The 27144-nt window shown below is 58.0% G+C and overlaps 2 protein-coding genes across 2 annotated transcripts; both read right to left on the bottom strand.

Moving 5' to 3' along the window:
- LOC146751593 (uncharacterized) lies at positions 1–5363 on the bottom strand. Its single transcript, XM_085533973.1, has 3 exons — positions 4533–5363; positions 917–4497; positions 1–517 (listed from the first exon to the last, which is right to left on the bottom strand). The coding sequence occupies exons 2-3, from the start codon at positions 1158–1160 to the stop codon at positions 150–152; spliced, it is 612 nt and encodes a 203-aa protein (XP_085390099.1). The 5' UTR covers positions 1161–4497; positions 4533–5363; the 3' UTR covers positions 1–149.
- LOC146751592 (uncharacterized) lies at positions 3915–27144 on the bottom strand. The gene is made up of 6 exons (XM_085533972.1): positions 26498–27144; positions 25529–26289; positions 24048–24115; positions 23533–23629; positions 4003–4199; positions 3915–3933 (listed from the first exon to the last, which is right to left on the bottom strand). The coding sequence occupies exons 1-6, from the start codon at positions 26826–26828 to the stop codon at positions 3915–3917; spliced, it is 1473 nt and encodes a 490-aa protein (XP_085390098.1). The 5' UTR covers positions 26829–27144.

Here is a 27144-nt window from a genome sequence, read left to right as displayed (position 1 = left end):
CTTCTGGCCCAGGCAGCCGGGGCGGCTTGCATTGTTCCCCATGGTGCTGCGCCGCTGCGCTCACATCCCGGCCTGCAACGAGCCAGGCTGCAAGTCAGCAGCAATGCAAGGAAGCCCGGCACCTGCAGAGCCAAAGTCCTGCACGCAAATCACACACCAAAGTCCTGCACCAAAATCTTGCACCAAATTCCTGTGCCAAAATCCTGCACCAAAGTCTTGTATGGAAATCCTGCACCAAAACCCTGCACCAAATTCCTGCACGCAAATCCTGCACCAAAACCCTGCATCAAAGTCCTCCACGCAATTCCTGCACCCAAAGTCCTGCACAAAAATCCTGCACCCGAAGTCTTGTGCCAAAGTCCTGCACCAAAGTTCTGCATGCAAATCCTGCATGCAAATCTTGCACCAAAGTCTTGCAACAAAATCCTGCACCAAAGTTCTGCATGCAAATCTTGCACCAAAGTCTTGCACACAAATCCTCCACCAAAGTCCTGCACGCAAATCCTGCACCCAAAGTCTTACACCAAAGTCCTGCACCAAAACCCTGCACCCAAAGTCCTGCACAAAACTCCTGCACCGAGAGTCTTGTGCCAAAGTCCTGCACCAAAGTCCTGTACACAAATCCTGCACTAAAAAAATCCTGTGCCAAAGTCCTGCACCAAAGTTCTGCATGCAAATCTTGCACCAAAGTCCTGCACCAAAGTCTTGCACACCAATCCTGCACCAAAAGTCCTGCACCAAAATCCTGCACCTGAAGTCTTGTGCCAAAGTGCTGCGCCCAAGTCCCTGCAATCAAAGCCCTGCAACAAAGTCCTACAACAAAATCCTGCATCCAAAGTCCTGCACCAAAAGTCTTGTGCCCAAAGTCCTGCACCCATAATCCCTGCACCCCAAATCCTGCATCAAAACCCTGCACCAAAACCCTGCACCCAAAGTCCTGCACACAAAGTCTTGTGCCCAAAGTCCTGCACCCAAAGTCCTGCAATCAAAGCCCTGCAACAAAGTCCTGCACACAAAGTCCTGCACCAAAATCCTGCACCCAAAGTCCTCCACCAAAGTCCTGCACCAAAACCCTGCACCAAAGCCCTGTGCACAAAGTCTTGTGCCAAAGTCCTGCACCCAAATCCCTGCACACCAAATCCTGCATGGAAATCCTGCATCCAAAGTCCTGCACCAAAATCCTGCACCAAAAGTCTTGTGCCCAAAGTCCTGCACCCAAAGCCCTGCAATCCAAGTCCTACACCAAAGTCCTGCACCCAACATCCTACAACAAAATCCTGCACCAAAACCCTGCACCAAAGCCCTGCACCAAAGCCCTGTGCACAAAGTCTTGTGCCCAAAGTCCTGCACCCACATCCCTGCAATCAAAGCCCTGCAACAAAGTCCTGCAACAAAGTCCTGCACACAAAGTCCTGCACCAAAATCCTGCACCTGAAGTCTTGTGCCAAAGTGCTGCGCCCAAGTCCCTGCAATCAAAGCCCTGCAACAAAGTCCTGCAACAAAATCCTGCACCAAGACCCAGAACTGAAGTTCTGCACCAAAAGTCTTGTGCCCAAAGTCCTGCACCCAAATCCCTGCACCCCAAATCCTGCATCAAAACCCTGCACCAAAACCCTGCACCCAAAGTCCTGCACCAAAACCCTGCACCGAAGTCCTGCACCGAAAGTCTTGCACCCAAAGTCCTGCACCCAAAGCCCTGCAATCCTAGTCCTACACCAAAGTCCTGCACCCAACATCCTACAACAAAATCCTGCACCAAAATCCTGCACCAAAAGTCCTGCACAAAGTGTCCTGTGCACAAAGTCTTGTGCCTAAAGTCCTGCACCCAAAGTGCTGCAATCCAAGTCCTGCACCAAAGTCTGGCACCCAATATCCTACAACAAAATCCTGCACCCAACATCCTGCACCAAAATCATGCACCCAAAGTCCTGCACTAAACTCCATCACCAGAGTCCTGCACAAAAATCTTGCACCAAGGTTCTGCACCCAACATCCCACAACAAAATCCTGCACCAAAACCCTGAGCCCAAAGTCCTGCACCCAAAGCGCTGCAATCTAAGTCCTGCACCAAAGTTCTGCAACCAACATCCTACAACAAAATCCTGCACCAAAGCCCTGTGCACAAAGTCTTGCACCCAAAGTCCTGCACCCAAATCCCTGCAATCAAAGCCCTGCAACAAAGTCCTGCACACCAATCCTGCACCAAAATCCTGCACCTGAAGTCTTGTGCCAAAGTGCTGCGTCCAAGTCCCTGCAATCAAAGCCCTGCAACAAAGTCCTGCAACAAAGTCCTACAACAAAATCCTGCACCCAAAGTCCTGCACTGAAGTCCTGCACCAAAAGTCTTGTGCCCAAAGTCCTGCACCCAAATCCTGCATGGAAATCCTGCATCCAAAGTCCTGCACCAAAGTCCCTCACTAAACTCCATCACCAGAGTCCTGCACAAAAATCTTGCACCAAAGTCCTGCACCCATATCCCTGCACACCAAATGCTGCACCAAAATCCTGCACCAAAAGTCTTGTGCCCAAAGTCCTGCACCAAAATCATGCAATCAAAGCCCTGCACCAAAGTCCTGCACCCAACATCCTACAACAAAATCCTGCACCAAAACCCTGCACCAAAGCCCTGCACCCAAAGTCTTGTGCCCAAAGTCCTGCACCCAAAGCCCTGCAACAAAGTCCTGCAACAAAGTCCTGCACCAAAATCCTGCACCTGAAGTCTTGTGCCAAAGTCCTGCACCCAAATCCCTGCACACCAAATCCTGCATCCAAAGTCCTACATCAAAATCCTGTACCCAAAGTCCTGCACCAAAACCCTGCAACAGAATCCTGCACCAAAGCCCTGTGCACAAAGTCTTGCACCCAAAGTCCTGCACCCAAGTCCCTGCAATCAAAGCCTGCACCAAAATCCTGCACCCAATATCCTACAACAAAATCCTGCAACAAAATCCTGCACCCAAAGTCCTGCACCAAAATCCTGCAGCAAATTTCTGCACCAAAGTCCTGCACTCAAAATCCTGCAGCCAAAGTCCTGCACTGAAAATCCCAAAGTCCTGCACCCCAAATCCTACAACCAGTTGTGCACCCAATTCCTGCACCCAAAGTGCTGCAACCAAAGCCCTGCGTTGCAGTCCTGCACCAAAACAAGGTGCCAAAGTCCTGCGCCAAAGCCCTGCAGCAAAACCCCACACCCCAAATCCTGCACCAAAGTCCTGCACCAAACCCTGCACCGCAGCGCTGCACCCTAAGCCCTGCATTGGGGCGCAATGGCTGCAGCACTGCACAGCTGTAGCACTGACCCCATGCACAGCAGCGCCTGCAACACCACTGCCCCATCCCTTGCACCGCTAATGAAGCAGATGGGCAGGCATGCAGCTGCTGCTGCCTGCTGCAGAAGTAGCACCACCTGCCTGCAGCGCATCGGCGCATTCCCTGCACCCCACTCCCCTGTGTGTGCACTGCTGCTGTGTGATGCATGCACAGCACACACACACACACCCCACAGCTGCACACTGCAACCGGCACGGCTCGCAGCACCTGCACTGCACGCAGCACTCACACCGTGCATGCACAGAGCCCTGTGCATGCAGCAGCTGCACCCTGCATGCATGCCGAGCTGCATGCATGCAGCGCCACACATGTACTCAGACTCACTTGCACTGCACCTGCACACTGCATGCTCACAGCACCTGCACTGCACGCAGCACACAGCACCCACACCGTGCATGCACACAGAGCCCCGTGCATGCAGCAGCTGCACCCTGCATGCACCCAGAGACTTGCTTGCACAGCACCTGCACCCTGCATGCTCACAGTGTGTTGCACGCAGCACCTGCACCCCTCACAGCACCTACACTGTGCGTGCACACGGAGCCCCATGCACACAGCGTTGTGCAATGCATGCAGCTGTTGCATCACTCACAGCAGCTGCACCTGCACCATGAGCACACACATGCACACACATGCACTGCACCTGCACCATGCATGCACACAGAAACTCACCTGCACGGCACCTGCACTGCACACAGAGCTCCATGCATGCAGCAGCTGCACCCTGCATGCTCACACAGCACTGCAGACAACACCTGCACCACTCGCAGCACCTGCACCATGCGTGCACACGCAGCCCCATGGGCAAAGCAGCTGCACCGCACACGGCAGCTGCACCACACGCCTGCACTGTGCATGCACACACAGCCCTGCATGCACAGAGCCTGAATCACTCACAGCCATTTGCACCCTGCATGCTCAGTGTGTTGCAGACACCACCTGCATCTTATGCAGCATCTGCATTGTGCACGTTCATGCAGCCCCACGTGTGCACAGCAGCTGCACCCTGCAAACAGCCACATTCATGCAGCACCTGCAGTGTGCATGCATACAGTCCCACGCACGCAGCACCTGCATGCAGCCATGTGCACACAGCAGCTGCACCGTGCATGCACACACGTGCACACACCCAAGTACACACAGCACCTGCACCGTGCACACACCCACCTGCACATAGCAGCTGCACCATGCACACACAGCACCTGCACATAGCAGCTGCACCATGCATGCACACACACACACACCTGCACAGCAGCTGCACCATGCATGAACACACAGCCTCACATGCACAGCAGCTGCACCGAGCACAGACACCCACGTGCACACAGCAGCTGCAACATGCATGCACCCACACACACACACGTGCACAGCAGCTGCACCATGCATGAACACACAGCCTCACATGCACAGCAGCTGCACCGAGCACAGACACCCACGTGCACACAGCAGCTGCACCATGCATGCACCCACGTGCACACAGCAGCTGCACCGTGCATGCACACACGTGCACACAGCAGCTCCACCGTGCATGCACACACGTGCACACAGCAGCTGCACCGTACATGCACACCCAGCCACGTGCGCGCAGCACCTGCACTCTGCACACAGCAGCTGCACCATGCATGCACCCACGTGCACAGCAGCTGCACCGTGCACACTGCAGCCACAGCATGCATGCACACACAGAACCACGTGCACACAGCAGCAGCACCTTGCACACACCCACATCCACAGAGCACATGCACCGTCCATGCACAGCCCCACATGCACAGCACCTGCACCATGCGTGCACACAGCAGCTGCACTGTGCATGCACACACATACACACAGCACCTGCACTGTGCATGCACACCCAGCCACGTGCATACAGCACCTGCACTGTGCACACACGCAGCAGCTGCAACGTGCATGCACCCACGTGCATACAGCACCTGCACTGTGCACACACCCATGTGCACACAGCAGCTGCCCCTGCTGCACCACCGTGCATTGCACACACACACACGTGCAATGCAGTGCAATGCACACACACACACACGTGCAATGCAGAGCAGTGCAATGCACACACACACACGTGCAATGCAGTGCAGTGCAATGCACACACACACACACGTGCAATGCAGTGCAGCGCAATGCACACACACACACGTGCAATGCAGTGCAGTGCACACACACACACGTGCAATGCAGTGCAATGCACACACACACGTGCAATGCAGTGCAATGCACACACACACACACGTGCAATGCAGTGCAATGCACACACACACACACGAGCAATGCAGTGCAGTGCAATGCACACACACACGTGCAATGCAGTGCAGTGCAATGCACACACACACACACACGTGCAGTGCAATGCACACACACACACACGTGCAATGCAGTGCAGTGCAATGCACACACACACACACGTGCAATGCAGTGCAGTGCAATGCACACACACACACACACGTGCAGTGCAATGCACACACACACACACGTGCAATGCAGTGCAGTGCAATGCACACACACACACACGTGCAATGCAGTGCAGTGCAATGCACACACACACACACGTGCAATGCAGTGCAGTGCAATGCACACACACACACGTGCAGTGCAATGCACACACACACACACGTGCAATGCAGTGCAGTGCAATGCACACACACACACACGTGCAATGCAGTGCAGTGCAATGCACACACACACACACACACGTGCAGTGCAATGCACACACACACACACGTGCAATGCAGTGCAGTGCAATGCACACACACACACGTGCAGTGCAATGCACACACACACACACGTGCAATGCAGTGCAGTGCAATGCACACACACACGTGCAATGCAGTGCAGTGCAATGCACACACACACACACACACGTGCAGTGCAATGCACACACACACACACGTGCAATGCAGTGCAGTGCAATGCACACACACACACACACGTGCAGTGCAATGCACACACACACACACGTGCAATGCAGTGCAGTGCAATGCACACACACACACACACGTGCAGTGCAATGCACACACACACACACGTGCAATGCAGTGCAGTGCAATGCACACACACACACACACGTGCAGTGCAATGCACACACACACACACACGTGCAGTGCAATGCACACACACACACACACACGTGCAGTGCAATGCAGTGCACACACATGCACACCCACACACAGTTGCAGTGCACACACACACACACCAGCAGTCCCACCCCTCCCCCACCCCTCCCTCCCCTCCCCCCCCCTTCCTTGGTGTCGCTGCCCCCCCATCCCCCCATATCTCCCATATCCCCCCATATCCCCCATATCTCCCCATGTCTCCCCATATCCCCCTATATCCCCCCACAGACACCCCATAGAGCACCACAGAGCCCCATAGACACCCCATATACCCCCCATATCCCCCCCATACCACCATATCCCCCCAATATCCCCCCATATCCCCCCCATCCGCCCCATATCCCCCATATCCCCCCACAGACACCCCATAGAGCACCACAGAGCCCCATATCCCCCCCATATCCTCCCCATATCCCCCCATATCCCCCCATATCCCCCATATCGCCCCATATCTCCCCAATATCCCCCATATCACCCCACAGATACCCCATAGAGCACCACACAGCCCCATAGACACCCCATATCCCCCCATATCCCCCCATACCCCCCCATATCCCCCCATGTCCCCCCATATCCCCCTATATCTCCCCTATATCCCCACATATCCCCACATATCCCCACATATCCCCCCACAGACACCCCATAGAGCACCACAGAGCCCCATAGACACCCCATATCCCCCATATCCTCTCTATATCCCCTCTATATCCCCCCATCTCCCCCATATCCCCCCACAGATACCCCATAGAGCACCACAGAGCCCCATATCTCCCCATATCCCCCTTATATCCCCCATATCCCCCCACAGACACCCTATAGAGCACAACAGAGCCCCATAGACACCCCATATCCCCCCTATATCCCCCCTATATCTCCCCACATCCCCCATATCCCCCCATCTCCCCCTATATCTCCCCTATATCCCCCCATACCCCCCCATATCTCCCCATATCCCCCCCATATCCCCCTATATCTCTCCTATATCCCCCCATATCTCCCCATATCCCCTCATATCCACCCCATATCCCCCCATATCCCCCCTATATCCCCCCTATATATCCCCACATCCCCCATATCCCCCCATGTCCCCCCATATCCCCCTATATCTCCCCTATATCCCCCCATATCTCCCCATATTCCCTCATAGCCCCCCATATCCCCCCACAGACACCCCATAGAGCACCAGAGAGCCCCATAGACACCCCATACCCCCCACATCCCCCCTATATCCCCCCTATATCCCCTCTATATCCCCCCCATAGCCCCCCATATCCCCCATATCCCCCCACAGACACCCCATAGAGCACCACAGAGCCCCATAGACACTCCATACCCCCCATATCCCCCCCATATCCCCCCCATATCCCCCATATCCCTTATATCCCCCCACAGACACCCCATAGAGCACCACAGAGCCCCATATCTCTCCATATCCCCCTTATATCCCCCATATCCCCCCACAGACACCCTATAGAGTACAACAGAGCCCCATAGACACCCCATATCCCCCCTATATCCCCCCTATATCTCCCCACATCCCCCATATCCCCCCATCTCCCCCTATATCTCCCCTATATCCCCCCATACCCCCCCATATCTCCCCATATCCCCCCCATATCCCCCTATATCTCCCCTATATCCCCCCATATCTCCCCATATCCCCTCATATCCACCCCATATCCCCCCATATCCCCCCTATATCCCCCCTATATCTCCCCACATCCCCCATATCCCCCCATGTCCCCCCATATCCCCCTATATCTCCCCTATATCCCCCCATATCTCCCCATATTCCCTCATAGCCCCCCATATCCCCCCACAGACACCCCATAGAGCACCAGAGAGCCCCATAGACACCCCATACCCCCCACATCCCCCCTATATCCCCCCTATATCCCCTCTATATCCCCCCCATAGCCCCCCATATCCCCCATATCCCCCCACAGACACCCCATAGAGCACCACAGAGCCCCATAGACACCCCATATCCCCCGTATCCCCCCTATATCCCCCCTATATGACCCCACATCCCCCATATCCCCCCATATCCCCCCCATATCCCCCCATATCCCCCCTATATCCCCCCATATCCCCCCACAGACACCCCATATCCCCCCATATCCCCCATATCCCCCCACAGACACCCCATAGAGCACCACAGAGCTCCATAGACACCCCATATCCCCCGTATCCCCCCTATATCCCCCCTATATCACCCCACATCCCCCATATCCCCCCATATCCCCCCATATCCCCCTCATAGCCCCCCATATCCCCCCTATATCCCCACAGACACCCCATATCCCCCCATATCCCCCATATCCCCCCACAGACACCCCATAGAGCACCACAGAGCCCCATAGACACCCCATATCCCCCTTATCCCCCCTATATCCCCCCTATATGACCCCACATCCCCCATATCCCCCCATATCCCCCCATATCCCCCCTATATCCCCCCATATCCCCCCACAGACACCCCATATCCCCCCATATCCCCCATATCCTCCCACAGACACCCCATAGAGCACCACAGAGCCCCATAGACACCCCATATCCCCCGTATCCCCCCTATATCCCCCCTATATGACCCCACATCCCCCATATCCCCCCATATCCCCCCCATATCCCCCTATATCCCCCCATATCCCCCCACAGACACCCCACATCCCCCATATCCCCCCATATCCCCCCCATATCCCCCTATATCCCCCCTATATCCCCCCATATCCCCCCACAGACACCCCATATCCCCCCCATATCCCCCATATCCCCCCATACCCCCTATATCCCCCCTATATCACCCCACATCCCCCATATCCCCCATATCCCCCCTATATCCCCCCATATCCCCCCACAGACACCCCATATCCCCCCCATATCCCCCATATCCCCCTATATACCCCCTATATCCCCCCTATATCACCCCACATCCCCCATATCCCCTATATCCCCCCATATCCCCCATATCCCCCCCATATTCCCCCTATATTCCCCCTATATCACCCCAGATCCCCCTATATCCGCCCCTATATCCCCCATATGGTCTCACCGTGTCTCCCCTCCCATTCCGGTTCATCCCTGCTGTTCGATTGGTTTGTATGGCTTTCTATTGGGGTCTATGGTTTCTATTGGGGTCTATTGGGTTCTATGAGGGTCTATAGGGCTCTATTGGGGTCTATGGGGGTATATTGGGGTGTATTGGGGTGTATTGGGGTCTATTTGGGGCCTATTTGGGGTCTATTTGGGGTCGTTCTCCCCCCTCCCCATGGCCCCACCGCGTTGTGTCGTGGCCGCTCCAGGTTTAACCCTTTCGGTGCCGTTACCGGGGAAACCCCGGCGGCCCCACAACCATCCGAGGGGGGGAGGGGACACGGAGCCGTTCCCACAGATCCCATATAAACATAGAGACCCCATAGAAACACACAGAGACCCCATAGATCCCATATAAACACATAGAGACCCCACAGATCCCATATAAACATAACGACCCCATAGAAACACATACAGACCCCTTAGATCCCATAGAAACACATACAGACCCCTTAGATCCCATAGAAACACATACAGACCCCATAGATCCCATATAAATACAGAGACCCCATAGAAACACATACAGACCCCATAGATCCCATATAAACATAGAGACCCCATAGAAACACATACAGACCCCATAGATCCCATATAAACATAGAGACCCCATAGAAACACATAGAGACCCCATAGATCCCATATAAACATAGAGACCCCATAGAAACACATACAGACCCCATAGATCCCATATAAACACATACAGACCCCACAGATCCCATATAAACACATACAGACCCACAGATCCCATATAAACATAGAGACCCCATAGAAACACATACAGACCCCACAGATCCCATATAAACATAGAGACCCCATAGAAACACATACAGACCCCACAGATCCCATATAAATATAGAGACCCCATAGAAACATAGAGACCCCATAGATCCCATATAAACATAGAGACCCCATAGAAACACATACAGACCCCATAGATCCCATATAAACATAGAGACCCCATAGAAACACATACAGACCCCATAGATCCCATATAAACATAGAGACCCCATAGAAACACATACAGACCCCATAGATCCCATATAAACATAGAGACCCCATAGAAACACATACAGACCCCATAGATCCCATATAAACATAGAGACCCCATAGAAACACATAGAGACCCCACAGATCCCATATAAACATAGAGACCCCATAGAAACACATACAGACCCCACAGATCCCATATAAGTATAGAGACCCCATAGAAACACATACAGACCCCATAGATCCCATATAAACATAGAGACCCCATAGAAACACATACAGACCCCACAGATCCCATATAAACATACAGACCCCACAGATCCCATATAAACACATACAGACCCCACAGATCCCATATAAACACATACAGACCCCACAGATCCCATATAAACACATACAGACCCACAGATCCCATATAAACACATACAGACCCACAGATCCCATATAAACACATACAGACCCACAGATCCCATATAAACATACAGACCCACAGATCCCATATAAACATACAGACCCCACAGATCCCATATAAACACATACAGACCCACAGATCCCATATAAACATACAGACCCACAGATCCCATATAAACACATACAGACCCACAGATCCCATATAAACACATACAGACCCACAGATCCCATATAAACACATACAGACCCACAGATCCCATATAAACACATACAGACCCACAGATCCCATATAAACACATACAGACCCACAGATCCCATATAAACACATACAGACCCACAGATCCCATATAAACATACAGACCCACAGATCCCATATAAACACATACAGACCCACAGATCCCATATAAACACATACAGACCCACAGATCCCATATAAACACATACAGACCCACAGATCCCATATAAACACATACAGACCCACAGATCCCATATAAACACATACAGACCCACAGATCCCATATAAACACATACAGACCCACAGATCCCATATAAACACATACAGACCCACAGATCCCATATAAACACATACAGACCCACAGATCCCATATAAACACATACAGACCCACAGATCCCATATAAACACATACAGACCCACAGATCCCATATAAACACATACAGACCCACAGATCCCATATAAACACATACAGACCCACAGATCCCATATAAACACATACAGACCCACAGATCCCATATAAACACATACAGACCCACAGATCCCATATAAACACATACAGACCCACAGATCCCATATAAACACATACAGACCCACAGATCCCATATAAACACATACAGACCCACAGATCCCATATAAACACATACAGACCCACAGATCCCATATAAACACATACAGACCCACAGATCCCATATAAACACATACAGACCCACAGATCCCATATAAACACATACAGACCCACAGATCCCATATAAACACATACAGACCCACAGATCCCATATAAACACATACAGACCCACAGATCCCATATAAAACATACAGACCCCACAGATCCCATATAAACACATACAGACCCACAGATCCCATATAAACACATACAGACCCACAGATCCCATATAAACACATACAGACCCACAGATCCCATATAAACACATACAGACCCACAGATCCCATTAAACATACAGACCCACAGATCCCATATAAACACATACAGACCCACAGATCCCATATAAACACATACAGACCCACAGATCCCATATAAACATACAGACCCACAGATCCCATATAAACACATACAGACCCACAGATCCCATATAAACATACAGACCCACAGATCCCATATAAACACATACAGACTCACAGATCCCATATAAACACATACAGACCCACAGATCCCATATAAACATACAGACCCACAGATCCCATATAAACATACAGACCCACAGATCCCATATAAACATACAGACCCACAGATCCCATATAAACATACAGACCCACAGATCCCATATAAACACATACAGACCCACAGATCCCATATAAACACATACAGACCCACAGATCCCATATAAACATACAGACCCACAGATCCCATATAAACATACAGACCCACAGATCCCATATAAACATACAGACCCACAGATCCCATATAAACATACAGACCCACAGATCCCATATAAACACATACAGACCCACAGATCCCATATAAACATACAGACCCACAGATCCCATATAAACATACAGACCCACAGATCCCATATAAACACATACAGACCCCACAGATCCCATATAAACACATACAGACCCACAGATCCCATATAAACACATACAGACCCCACAGATCCCATATAAACACATACAGACCCACAGATCCCATATAAACACATACAGACCCACAGATCCCATATAAACACATACAGACCCACAGATCCCATATAAACATACAGACCCACAGATCCCATATAAACACATACAGACCCCACAGATCCCATATAAACACATACAGACCCCACAGATCCCATATAAACACATACAGACCCCACAGATCCCATATAAACACATACAGACCCACAGATCCCATATAAACACATACAGACCCACAGATCCCATATAAACACATACAGACCCACAGATCCCATATAAACATACAGACCCACAGATCCCATATAAACACATACAGACCCCACAGATCCCATATAAACACATACAGACCCACAGATCCCATATAAACATACAGACCCCACAGATCCCATATAAACATACAGACCCCACAGATCCCATATAAACACATACAGACCCACAGATCCCATATAAACACATACAGACCCCACAGATCCCATATAAACATAGAGACCCACAGATCCCATATAAACACATACAGACCCCACAGATCCCATATAAACACATACAGACCCCACAGATCCCATATAAACACATACAGACCCACAGATCCCATATAAACACATACAGACCCACAGATCCCATATAAACACATACAGACCCCACAGATCCCATATAAACACATGCAGACCCACAGATCCCATATAAACATACAGACCCACAGATCCCATACAAACACATACAGACCCACAGATCCCATATAAACATACAGGACCCACAGATCCCATATAAACACATACAGACCCACAGATCCCATATAAACACATACAGACCCACAGATCCCATATAAACACATACAGACCCCACAGATCCCATATAAACATACAGACCCCACAGATCCCATATAAACATACAGACCCCACAGATCCCATATAAACATACAGACCCCATAGATCCCATATAAACACATACAGACCCCACAGATCCCATATAAACACATACAGACCCCACAGATCCCATATAAACACATACAGACCCCACTGCCAGCCCCACAGCCCCCCCCACAGCCCCACAGCCAGCCCCACAGACGGCACCTGCTATGGGGTGAGGGGGGGGGGGGTCTCTGGGTGGGTCCAATGGGGTCAGACTGATTTGCCCCCCCCCCTATACCCAACATGGGGGTCTCGTGGTGCTATGGGGCTGGGGGGGTCTCTGAGTGAGTCCAATGGGGTCAGAGCTGCTGTGCCCCCCCCGCCCCACAGCCAGCCCCACAGACGGCACCTGCTATGGGGTGAGGGGGGGGGGGGTCTCCTGCTATTGGGGGGGGCTATGGGGGGGTGGGCTCTGGGTGGGTCCTATAGGGTCAGACTGAGGTGCCCCCCGCCCCCATATTCCCAACATGGGGGTCTCTGGGTGGGTCCAATGGGGTCGGAGCTGAAGTGCCCCCCCCCCATCCCCAACATGGGGGTCTCATGGTGCTATTGGGGTGGGGGGTCTCTGGGTGGGTCCAATGGGGTCCTATAGGGTCAGAACTGAGTTGCCCCCACCCCATTCCCATCATAGGGGTCTCGTGGTGCTCTGAGGGCTGGGGGGGTCTCTGGGGGGGTCCAATGGGGTGCCCACCCCCCCCCTATTCCCAACATGGGGGTCTCTGGGTGGGTCCAATGGGGTCAGACTGAGGTGCCCCCCCCCCATATTCCCAGCATGGGGGTCTCGTGGTGCCCCCCCCCCCCTTCCCCAACATGGGGGTCTCGTGGTGCTATGGGGCTGGGGGGGGGGTCCCTGGGTTGGTTCAATGTGGTGCCCAGCCCCCCCATCCCCAACATGGGGGTCTCTGGGTGGGTCCAATGGGGTCAGACTGAGGTGCCCCCCCCCATATTCCCAATATGGGGGTCTCGTGGTGCTATGGGCTGGGGGGGTCTCTGGGTGGGTCCTATAGGGTCAGAGCTGAGGTGCTCCCCACCCCTATACCCAACATGGGGGTCTCGTGGTGCTATGAGGGGTGGGGGGTCTCTGGGTGGGTCCAATGGGGTCGGAGCTGCGGTGCTGCCCCCCCCGCCCCACAGCCAGCCCCAAGACGGCACCTGCTATGGGGTGAGGGGGGGGGGTCTCCTGCTATTGGGGGGGGGGCTATGGGGGGGTGGGCTCTGGGTGGTTCCAATGGGGTCAGACTGAGGTGCCCCCCCCCATATTCCCAACATGGGGGTCTCGTGGTGCCCCCCGCACCCCTATCCCCAACATGGGGGGGGTCTGAGCCCCAACATGGGGGTCTCGTGGTGCTATGGGGCTGGGGGGGTCTCTGGGGGGGTCCAATGTGGTGCCCACCCCCCCCTATTCCCAACATGGGGGTCTCTGGGTGGGTCCAATGGGGTCAGACTGAGGTGCCCCCCCCCCATATTCCCAACATGGGGGTCTCGTGGTGCTATGGGGCTGGGGGGGTCTCTGAGTGGGTCCAATGGGGTCGGAGCTGCGGTGCCCCCCCCCCCGCCCCACAGCCAGCCCCACAGCCAGCCTCACAGACGGCACCTGCTATGGGGGAGTGGGGGGTGTCTCCTGCTATTGGGGGGGGGGCTATGGGGGGGTGTCTCTGGGTGGGTCCTATAGGGTCAGACTGAGGTGCCCCCCCCCCATATTCCCAACATGGGGGTCTCGTGGTGCTATGGGGGGTGTAGGGGGGTCTCTGGGTGGGTCCATTGGGGTCCTATAGGGTCAGAACTGTGGTGCCCCCCCCTATACCCAACATGGGGGGGTCTGAGCCCCAACATGGGGGTCTCGTGGTGCTATGGGGCTGGGGGGGGTCTCTGGGTGGGTCCAATGTGGTGCCCCCCCCCCATCCCCAACATGGGGGTCTCTGGGTGGGTCCAATGGGGTCGGAGCTGAAGTGCCCCCCCCCCAATACCCAACATGGGGGTCTCATGGTGCTATGGGGTGGGGGTCTCTGGGTGGGTCCAATGGGGTCCTATAGGGTCAGAACTGAGTTGCCCCCACCCCATTCCCATCATAGGGGTCTCGTGGTGCTATGAGGGGTGGGGGGGTCTCTGGGTGGGTCCTATAGGGTCAGAGCTGAGGTGCCCCCCACCCCTATACCCAACATGGGGGTCTCGTGATGCTATGAGGGGTGGGGGGTCTCTGGGTGGGTCCAATGGGGTCGGAGCTGCGGTGCCCCCCCCACAGCCCCCACCCCACAGCCAGCCCCACAGACGACACCTGCTATATGGGGGGGGGGGGGTCTCCTGCTATGTGGTGCCCACCCCCCCCATCCCCAACATGGGGGTCTCTGGGTGGGTCCAATGGGGTCGGAGCTGAAGTGCCCCCCCCCCAATACCCAACATGGGGGTCTCATGGTGCTATTGGGGTGGGGGTCTCTGGGTGGGTCCAATGGGGTCCTATAGGGTCAGAACTGAGTTGCCCCCACCCCATTCCCATCATAGGGGTCTCGTGGTGCTATGGGGGGTGGGGGGGTCTCTGGGGGGGTCCAATGTAGTGCCCCCCCCCCATTCCCAACACGGGGGTCTCGTGGTGCCCCCCCCCCCTTCCCCAACATGGGGGTCTCGTGGTGCTATGGGGCTGGGGGGGGGGTCCTGGGTTGGTTCAATGTGGTGCCCCCCCCCCCATCCCCAACATGGGGTCTCCGGGTGGGTCCTATAGGGTCAGACTGCAGTGCCCCCCCACCCCCATCCCAACACTGGGGTCTCGTGGTGCTTTGAGGGGTGGGGGGGTCTCTGGGGGTCTCGTGGTGCTCCAGGGGGGGGGTCTGAGCCCCAACATGGGGGTCTCGTTGTGCTGTGGGGCTGGGGGGGTCTCTGGTGTGTCTGTGGGGGAGGGGCTGCTTCGGTGGGGAGACCCAAAGGTGGGGGGGGGGAGGGAGAGTGAGGTCAGGGGGGGCGGATACGAGGGGGGGGGGGCAAAGGGGGAGGAGCCGGGGGGGGATGGGGGGGGGTGGGGGGGGGATAGGGAGGATGTGGGGGGGATGGGGGGGGGGGATAGGGAGGATGTGGGGGGGATGGGGGCGGTTATAGGGGGGAGATGGGGGGGGATGGGGGACTGTAGGGGGGGGCGGGGATGGGTGGGGGGTGGGGGGAGGTGATGGGTGGAAATGGGGGGGGGGGCTGTGATGGGGGGGCGGGGATGGGAGGGATGGGGGGGGCGAGGATGGGGGCGGGGATGGGGGGCAGATGTGGGGGGTGATGAGGGGGCGGGGATGGGGGGCGGATGGGGGGGCGATGGGGGGCGGGGATGGGGGGCGGATGGGGGGGCGATGGTGGGGTGGGCAGAAGGGGCGGAACTGGGGGGGGCGGGGGATGAGGAGGGGGATGGGGGCGGGGATGGGGGGCAGATGTGGGGGGTGATGAGGGGGCGGGGATGGGGGGGGGTTGGGGGGGGTAATGGGGCGGGGATGGGGGGCGGGGTGATGATGGGGGCGGAGATGGGGGGTGCTATGGGGCGATGATAGGGGGAGGGGATGGGGGGCGGGGATGGGGCGATCTTGGGGGTGGGGATGGGGGGCGGCTCCGGGTGGGGTGGGCAGAGGGGGCGGAGCTGGGGGGGCGGGGCTGGGGGGGGCGGTCCCTTATGAGGAACCTTCTGGGGTCCCATTTGGGGTCACTTGTAGGATCCCTATTGTGTTCCCTATTAGGGTCCCTTTTAGGTTCCCTATTAGGATCCCTATTGGGTCCCTTTTGGATCCCTACTGGGTTCCCTAATAGGGTCCCTTTTAGGATCCCTATTGGGTTCCCTATTGAGGTCCCTTTTAGGTTCCCTTTTAGGTTCCCTTTTAGGTTCCCTTTTAGGTTCCCTTTTAGGGTCCCTATTGGGTCCCTTTTGGGATCCCTATTGGGTTCCCTATTAGGGTCCCTTTTAGGTTCCCTTTTAGGATCCCTATTGGGGTCCCTATTGTGTTCCCTATTGGGGCCCCTTTTGGGATCCCTTTTGGATTCCCTATTAGGGTCCCATTTGTGTTCCCCTTTAGGATCCCTATTGGGTTCCCTATTGGGGTCCCTTTTAGGTTCCCTTTTGGGATCCCTATTGGGATCCCTTTTAGGATCCCCTTTTTGTTCCCTATTGGGTTCCCTTTTGGGATCCCTATTTGGTTCCCTATTGGGTTCCCATTTGGGATCCCTTTTAGGATCCCTATTGGGGTCCCTTTTAGGTTCCCTTTTATGGTCCCTATTGGGATCCCTGTTGGGGTCCCTTATGAGGACCCTTATGGGGCCCATTTTGGGGTCCCATTTGGGATCCCTTTTAAGCTCCCCTTTAGGGTCAGGGTTGTATTCAGGGTTTCCCCTCTTCCACCCCATAGTGACACAGCGGAGGAGGATGGTGGTCGGAGGGGGCGGAGATTATGGGGGGGATGGGGGGCGGGGATGGGGGGGGGCGGTGATATGGGGCGGGGATGGGGCGATCATGGGGGGCGGGGATGGGGGGGGAGATGGGGGGAGATGGGGGGCGGGGATGGGGGGTGGGATGGGGGAGATGGGGGGGAGGGGATGGGGGGAGATGGGGGGCGGGGATGGGGCGATCGTGGGGGGCGGGGATGAGGTGGGGGGTGGGGATGGGGGGCGGGGATGCGGGTGGATGGGGGCGGTTATGGGGGGCGGATCCGAATGGTATCCAGCCCATGGATACCCCCCCCAGCCCCACAGACCCCCCCAGCCCCATGGATACCCCCCCCAGCCCCACAGACCCCCCCCAGCCCCATGGATACCCCCCCCAGCCCCACAGACCCCCCCAGCCCCATGGATACCTCCCCCAACCCCATGGATACCCCCCAGCCCCATAGACCCCCCGAACCCCATGGATACCCCCCAACCCCATGGATACCCCCCCAGCCCCACAGACCCCCCGAACCCCATGGATACCCCCCAACCCCATGGATACCCCCCCAGCCCCACAGACCCCCCCATCCCCATGGATACCCCCCAACCCCATGGACACCCCCCAAACCCATGTATAACCCCCCCAACCCCATGGATACCCCAACCCCATAGACCCCCCCAACCCTATGGACCCCTCCAGCCCCACAGACACCCAGTCTCATGGATACCCCCCCCAGCCCCACAGACACCCCAACCCCATGGACCCCCCCTAACCCCACGGATACCCCCCCAGCCCCACAGACCACCCCCCAACCCCACGGATACCCCCCCCAGCCCCACAGACCCCCCCCCAACCCCATGGATACCCCCCCAGCCCCACAGACCCCCCCCAGCCCCATGGATACCCCCCCCCCCAGCCCCACAGACCCCCCAGCCCCATGGATACCCCCCCCAGCCCCACAGACCCCCCCAGCCCCATGGATACCCCCCCCCAGCCCCACAGACCCCCCCCAGCCCCATGGATACCCCCCCCAGCCCCACAGACCCCCCCCAGCCCCATGGATACCCCCCCCCAGCCCCACAGACCCCCCCAGCCCCATGGATACCCCCCCCAGCCCCACAGACCCCCCCAGCCCCATGGATACCCCCCAACCCCATGGATACCCCCCCAGCCCCATGGATACCCCCCCAACCCATGGACACCCCCCAAACCCATGTATAACCCCCCCAACCCCATGGATACCCCAACCCCATAGACCCCCCCAACCCTATGGACCCCTCCAGCCCCACAGAAACCCAGTCTCATGGATACCCCCCCCAGCCCCACAGACACCCCAACCCCATGGACCCCCCCTAACCCCACGGATACCCCCCCAGCCCCACAGACCCCCCCCCAACCCCATGGATACCCCCCCAGCCCCACAGACCACCCCCCAACCCCACGGATACCCCCCAGCCCCACAGACCCCCCCCCAACCCCATGGATACCCCCCCAGCCCCACAGACCACCCCCCAACCCCATGGATACCCCCCCAGCCCCACAGACCACCCCCCAACCCCACGGATACCCCCCCCCAGCCCCACAGACCCCCCCAGCCCCATGGATACCTCCCCCAACCCCATGGATACCCCCCAGCCCCACAGACCCCCCGAACCCCATGGATACCCCCCAACCCCATGGATACCCCCCCAGCCCCACAGACCCCCCCAGCCCCATGGATACCCCCCAACCCCATGGACACCCCCCAAACCCATGTATAACCCCCCCAACCCCATGGATACCCCAACCCCATAGACCCCCCCAACCCTATGGACCCCTCCAGCCCCACAGACACCCAGTCTCATGGATACCCCCCCCAGCCCCACAGACCCCCCCCAGCCCCATGGATACCCCCCCCCAGCCCCACAGACCCCCCCAGCCCCATGGATACCTCCCCCAACCCCATGGACACCCCCCAGCCCCACAGACCCCCCGAACCCCATGGATACCCCCCAACCCCATGGACACCCCCCAAACCCATGTATAACCCCCCCCCAACCCCATGGATACCCCAACCCCATAGACCCCCCCAACCCTATGGACCCCTCCAGCCCCACAGACACCCAGTCTCATGGATACCCCCCCCAGCCCCACAGACACCCCAACCCCATGGACCCCCCCTAACCCCACGGATACCCCCCCAACCCCATGGACCCCCCCTAACCCCACGGATACCCCCCCAGCCCCACAGACCACCCCCCAACCCCACGGATACCCCCCCCAGCCCCACAGACCCCCCCAACCCCATGGATACCCCCCTCAGCCCCCCAGCCCTATGGATACCCCCAACCCCGCAGCCCCCCCCAATCCCTCAGCCCCCCCACCCCACGGATCCCCCCTACCCCATTGATACCCCCAACACCATGGACCCCCCCAGCCCCATGGATACCCCCACCCCGTACCCCTCATCCCTTAGCCCCCCCCCCATCCCTCAGCCCCCCCCACCCCACGGTCTCTCCGGTCTCTCCCCCCTATGACGCCCCCCACCCCACTGACCCCCCCCATCCCCCATCCCCCTCTCCCCCCCCCGTGTTCCCCCATTGCCGCCCCCCCCCCCTCAGCGCTGATTGTGTTTCCATCAATGCGCCCATTGAGTTCGGGCGGCGCAGCGAGAGCGGAGCCGGGGGGAGGATGGAAAGGGGGGGGGGGGAAGGGGGATGGGGGAGGGGATGGGGGGGAAGGGGATGGGGGGGGAGGGGATGGGGGGAGGGGATGGGGGTAGGAATGGATGGGGGGCAGGAATGGATGGGGGGCAGGGATGTGGGGTGGGAGGGATAGATGGGGGGGCAGGGATTTCGGGGGGGCAATAATGGATGGGGGGCAGGGATGGATGTGGGGCAGGGATGTGGGGTGGGAGGGATTGGGGGGGGCAATGGGGAGCAGCCATGGATGGGGGGCAGTGAGGGGGGCAGGGATGGATGTGGGGTAGGATGGATGGGGGGTGGGGATGGGGGGGCAGAGACTTGGGGGAGCAGGGATGGATGGGGGGTAGGGATATGGGGGGTAGGGATAGATGGGGGGCAGAGATATGGGGGGGCAGGGATGGATGGGGGGGCAGGGATGTGGGGTGGGAGGGATTGGGGGGGGCAATGGGGAGCAGCCATGGATGGGGGGCAGTGAGGGGGGCAGGGATGGATGTGGGGCAGGATGGATGGGGGGTGGGGATGGGGGAGAAGAGACTTGGGGGAGCAGGGATGGATGGGGGGCAGGGATGGATGGGGGGCAGGGATATGGGGGGGTAGGGATAGATGGGGGGCAGAGATTTAGGGGGAGGCAATAGTGGATGGGGGGCAGGGATGGATGGATGGGGGGCAGCCTTGGATGGGGGGGCAATGATGGATGGGGGGCAGGGATGGATGGGGGAGAGGGATTAGGGGAGGCAGGGATGGATGGGGGGCACGGATGGGGGGCAGCGATGGATGGGGGGACAGAGATGTGGGGATGCTGGGATGGATTGGGGGGCAGGGATTTGGGGGGGCAATGATGGATGGGGGCAGGGATAGGGGGCAGGGATGGATGTGGGGTGGGAGATGGGGGGGGCAGGGATGGATGTGGGGCAGGGATGTGGGGTGGGAGGGATTTGGGGGGGCAATGGGGAGCAGCCATGGATGGGGGGCAGTGAGGGGGGCAGGGATGGATGTGGGGCAGGATGGATGGGGGGTGGGGATGGGGGGGAAGAGACTTGGGGGAGCAGGGATGGATGGGGGCAGGGATATGGGGGGGTAGGGATAGATGGGGGGCAGAGATTTGGGGGGGCAGGGATGGATGGGGGGGCAGGGATGTGGGGTGGGAGGGATTTGGAGGGGGCAATGGGGAGCAGCCATGGATGGGGGGCAGTGAGGGGGGCAGGGATGGTTGGGGGGCGGGATGGGGGGGCAGAGACTTGGGGGATCAGGGATAGATGGGAGGCAGGGATGGATGGGGGGCAGAGATGGGGGGAGCAATGATGGATGGGAGGGGTCAGGAATGGATGTGGGGCAGGGATGGGGGGGCAGAGATTTGGGGGGGCAATGATGGATGTGGGGCAGAGATGTGGGGTGGGAGGTATTTGGGGGGGGCAATGGGGAGCAGCCATGGATGGGGGGCAGTGAGGGGGGCAGGGATGGATGTGGGGCAGGATGGATGGGGGGTGGGGATGGGGGAGAAGAGACTTGGGGGAGCAGCAATAGATGGGGGGCAGGGATGGATGTGGGGCAGGGATGTGGGGGGGTAGGGATAGATGGGGGGCAGAGATTTGGGGGGAGGCAATAGTGGATGGGGGGCAGGGATGGATGGATGGGGGGCAGCCTTGGATGGGGGGGCAATGATGGATGGGGGCAGGGATAGGGGGCAGGGATGGATGTGGGGTGGGAGATGGGGGGGGCAGGGATGGATGTGGGGCAGGGATGTGGGGTTTGAGGGATTTTGGGGGGCAATGGGGAGCAGCCATGGATGGGGGGCAGTGAGGGGGGCAGGGATGGATGGGGGGCAGGATGGATGGGGGGTGGGGATGGGGGAGAAGAGACTTGGGGGAGCAGCAATAGATGGGGGGCAGGGATGGATGTGGGGCAGGGATGTGGGGTGGGAGGGATTTGGGGGGGCAATGGGGAGCAGCCATGGATGGGGGCAGGGATATGGGGGGGTAGGGATAGATTGGGGGGCAGAGATTTGGGGGGAACAATGATAGATGGGAGGGGTCAGGAATGGATGTGGGGCAGGGATATGGGGGGTAGGGATAGATGGGGGGGCAGGGATTTGGGGGGCGCAATTATGGATGGGGGGCAGGGATGGATGGGGGGGCAGAGCAATGAGGGGGCAGCCCCACAAGTGGGTGCAACGGGGTGCAGCCCCACTGCAGCACAGAGCCTTGGAGCAGCCCTGCATTACCTGCAGGCTGTCGTTGCATTACCTGCAGCCCTAATTGCATTACCTGCAGCTCTAATTGCATTACCTGCAGCCGACATTGCATTACTTGCAGCCCTAATTGCATTACCCGCAGCTCTAATTGCATTACCTGCAGCCGACATTGCATTACCTGCAGCCCCGCATTACCTGCAGCCCTAATTGCATTACCTGCAGCCCTAATTGCATTACCTGCAGCTCTAATTGCATTACCTGCAGCCGACATTGCATTACCTGCAGCCCTAATTGCATTACCCGCAGTTCTAATTGCATTACCTGCAGCCCTAATTGCATTACCTGCAGCCCTAATTGCATTACCTGCAGCTCTAATTGCATTACCTGCAGCCCTAATTGCATTACCTGCAGCCCTAATTGCATTACCTGCAGCTCTAATTGCATTACCTGCAGCCCTAATTGCATTGCCTGCAGCCCTAATTGCATTACCTGCAGGCTGGCATTGCATTACCTGCAGCCCTGCATTACCTGCAGCTGGCATTGCATTACCTGCAGTGCTGCACACGGAGCCGACAGCTGCTGCTCCACCGCATCCAGGCAGCGCTGCAGCCGCAGCAGCTTCTCCTGCACCACGGGCAGCTCCGTGCTGCGGGGGGAGCGGGGAGGGGGACGGGGGGGGGGTCAATACAGAGCACAGAGCAACCCGGCTGCAGCCCATCCCATAATATCCCATAATATCCCATAATATCCCATAATATCCCATAATATCCCATCCTACTCCATCCCACCCCATTCCCACCCCATAATATCCCATCCCACCCCATAATATCCCATCCCAACCCATAATATCCCATAATATCCCACCCCATCCCATCCCATCTCATCCCATTCCATCCCATCCCATAATATCCCATCCCACCCCATAATATCCCATAATATCCCATCCCATGCCATAATATCCCATCCCATCCCATAATATCCCATCCACCCCACCCCATCCCATCCCATCCCATCCCATCCCATCCCATCCATCCCACCCCCCCCATGCATTGCAGCCCCCCCACCTTTGCATTTCCTGCACCCGCTGCAGCTCTTCCGCATTCTGCTCCTCTGCCACGTCACTGCCTCCATTCTGCAGAGAGAGCACAGCAACGCAGTGGGTCAGGGCTGCAGTGGGGCTGCGTTGAGGCTGCATTGAGGCCACAGTGGGTCAGCGCTGCAGTGGGGCTGCCGTGGCTCAGTGCTGCATTGAAGCTGCATTGAGGCCGCAGTTGGGGCCACATCGAGGCTGCATTGAGGCTGCAATGGTGCTGCATTGAGGCCACATTGGGGCTGCAATGGGGCCACAGTGGGTCAGGGCTGCAGTGGGGCTGCATTGAGGCTGCAGTGGAGATGCATTAAGGCTGTCGTTGGGGCTGCATTGGGGCTGTAGTTGGGGCTGCAGTGGGGCTGCATTTGGGCCGCAGTGGGGCTGCATTAGTGCTGCAGTGGGGCTGCATAGTGGCCCGCAGTGAGGCTGCATTGGAGTTGCATTGAGGCCGCAGTGGGGCTGCATTGAGGCCGCAGTGGGTCAGGGCTGTATTGGGGCCACAGTGGGTCAGGGCTGCATTGAGGCCGCAGTGGGTCAGGGCTGCATTGCGGCTGCATTGGGGTCACATTGAGGCCGCAGTGGGGTCACATTTAGGCCACAGTGGGGCCGCAGTGGGGCTGCATTGAGGTTGCATTGAGGCCACAGTGGGGCTGCACTGAGGCCGCATTGGGGCTGCATTGGGGCCGCAGTGGGGTCGCATTGGGGCTGCTCTGCAGCACTCAGAGCTGCACTGGAGCAGCCCCACACTGCGCTGTGGGTCCTGGCCCATCTGCCATCCCAGCGCTGCATGGCTGCAGCTCCCCACAGCAGCCCCATTGCTGCAATGCTGCAACAGCAACGTGCCTACGTGGAGCAAAATGGGGCCCACATGTGGTGCAGTGGGGCCCATAAGGAGCACTATGGGGCCCATAAGGAGCACTATGGGGCCCATAAGGAGCACTATGGGGCCCATATGGGGTGAAATAGCATCCATATGGGACAAAATGGGGCCCATATGGAGCACAGTGAGCACCCCACAGCAGCACCCATCCCATAACAGCACCCACCCCATAACAGCACATATGGGCCCTGCCCCACACCCCATAATGCCCCACATGGGCCCTGCCCCACCCCACCCTGCCCCACACCCCATAGCAGCACATGGGGGCCCTGCCCCACACCCCATAACATCATATATGGGCTCTGCCCCACCCCGCCCTACCCCACCCCCCATAGCAACACATATGGGCCCTGCCCCACACCCCATAGCAGCACATATGGGCCCTGTCCCACCCTGCCCTGCCCCACACCCCATAACATCACATACGGGCTCTCCCCTACCCTGCCCCACCCCACACCCCATAGCATCACATGTGGGCTCTGCTCCACCATGCCCCACATCCCCCCTCACCAACCCACATCCTGCCCCACATCCCGCCCCACATCCGCCCCACATCCCCCCTATTAAAGGAGCACGCGTTGCTGCCGGCCGCTTTGGAGGATGTTTTTACTGCCGCAACTCGCGCCGTACAAACCGGTCCCGGTTCTGGACCAACCCATAAGGGCCTGTACAGCCCCACACAAACAACAGCCAGGCCGAACCGAACAGAACCGAGCCGAGCCGGGCAGGACCGAGCCGAGCTGAGCCAAGCCGGGCCGGACAGAGCCGGACCAGGCAGAGCCGAGCCGGGTCGAGCCGGGCCAGGCAGAGCTGGGCCGAGCTGAGCCAGGTCGGGTCAAGCCAGGCCGAGCCGAACCGGGCCGGTCTGAGCTGAGCTGAGCCGAACCAACCCGAGCCGGGCTGAGCTGGGTCAGGTCAAGCTGAGCCGAGCTGGGCCGGGCTGAACCGAACCTAGCCGAGCTGAGCTGGGTGGAGCCAAGCCGAACTGAGCCGAGCCGAACCGAGCCAAGCAGGGCTGGGCCGAGCTGGGTCGAGCTGAGCCAAGCCGGGCTGGGCCAAGCTGAGCCGGGCAGAGCCGAGCTGGGTCGAACCGAACCGAGCCGGGCCAAGCCGAGCCGAAGCTGAACGGAGGGATGAGAGAAGAGCGGATGGACGGAAGGACGGATGGACGGACGGACAGTGTGGATGGCCAGAGCGAGAGATGGACACGTGGATGGGCGGACGGACAGACGGACGTTTGGATGGACGGACAGCCGGCCGGCCACGTGTCTGGATGCTGCGTTGGGGGCTGGCCGCGTTTCGAGGCCATGACCCCTCTTCTCCTTTCCTCCCCCCCCTCCAACGACGGATGATGGATGATGATGTGATGAGCCACTTCCCAGCGCGGCCGGCAGCACCGTGATGCCCCGCACGGACACAAGCCCCCCCAGAGACCCCAAATAACCCTCCTCCTCCCATTTTACCCCCCTGAGACCCCGAATAACCCCCCTCCTCCCATTTTACCCCCCAGAGACCCTGAACAACACCCCGCCCCCCCATTTTACCTTGGCCGCTCCCTTTGGGCTCCGCGGGCACCGCGCGGCCGATATCCAGCCCAGGATCGACGTCTAAGGGGAGAGACACGGCATCGGAACACACCGCAATGCAACGCAATGCAAGACAAGGCAAGGCAATGTAATGCAATGCAATGCAATGCAGTGCACAGCACGACGCTGCAATGCTCTGCACTGCAGAGCACCACATGGCACTGCACCGTTGTGCACTGCACTGCACAGCGCCGTGCACCGCATCGCAATGCACTGCACCGCACCACACTGCACCGCATCGCAATGCACTGCACTGCACCGCAATGCACTGCACTGCAGAGCACTGCATCGCAATGCACGGCACTGCACCACACTGCACCGCATCGCAAAGCACTGCACCGCATCGCAATGCACTGCACCACACAGTACATGGCACTGCACTGCACTGCAATGCACTGCACCGCACAGTACATGGCACTGCACCGCACAGCACACAGCACAGTGCCACGCCGCACAGCACCACTCTGCACTGCACTGCACAGCCCCACACAGCCCTGCACCGCGGTCCGTCTGCTCCGTCCCGCACCGCACAGCCCCACACATCACCTCACAGCCCCACACAGCCCCACACATCACCTCACATCACCTCACAGCCCCACACATCA

This window comes from Coturnix japonica, unplaced genomic scaffold, assembly GCF_054131305.1.
Source record: "Coturnix japonica strain WE unplaced genomic scaffold, WE-NBRP24 Scf072, whole genome shotgun sequence".
Taxonomy (NCBI): domain Eukaryota; kingdom Metazoa; phylum Chordata; class Aves; order Galliformes; family Phasianidae; genus Coturnix; species Coturnix japonica.
The sequence above is the reverse complement of the archived record's forward strand: the minus strand, read 5'-3'. Positions and strand labels throughout refer to the sequence as shown.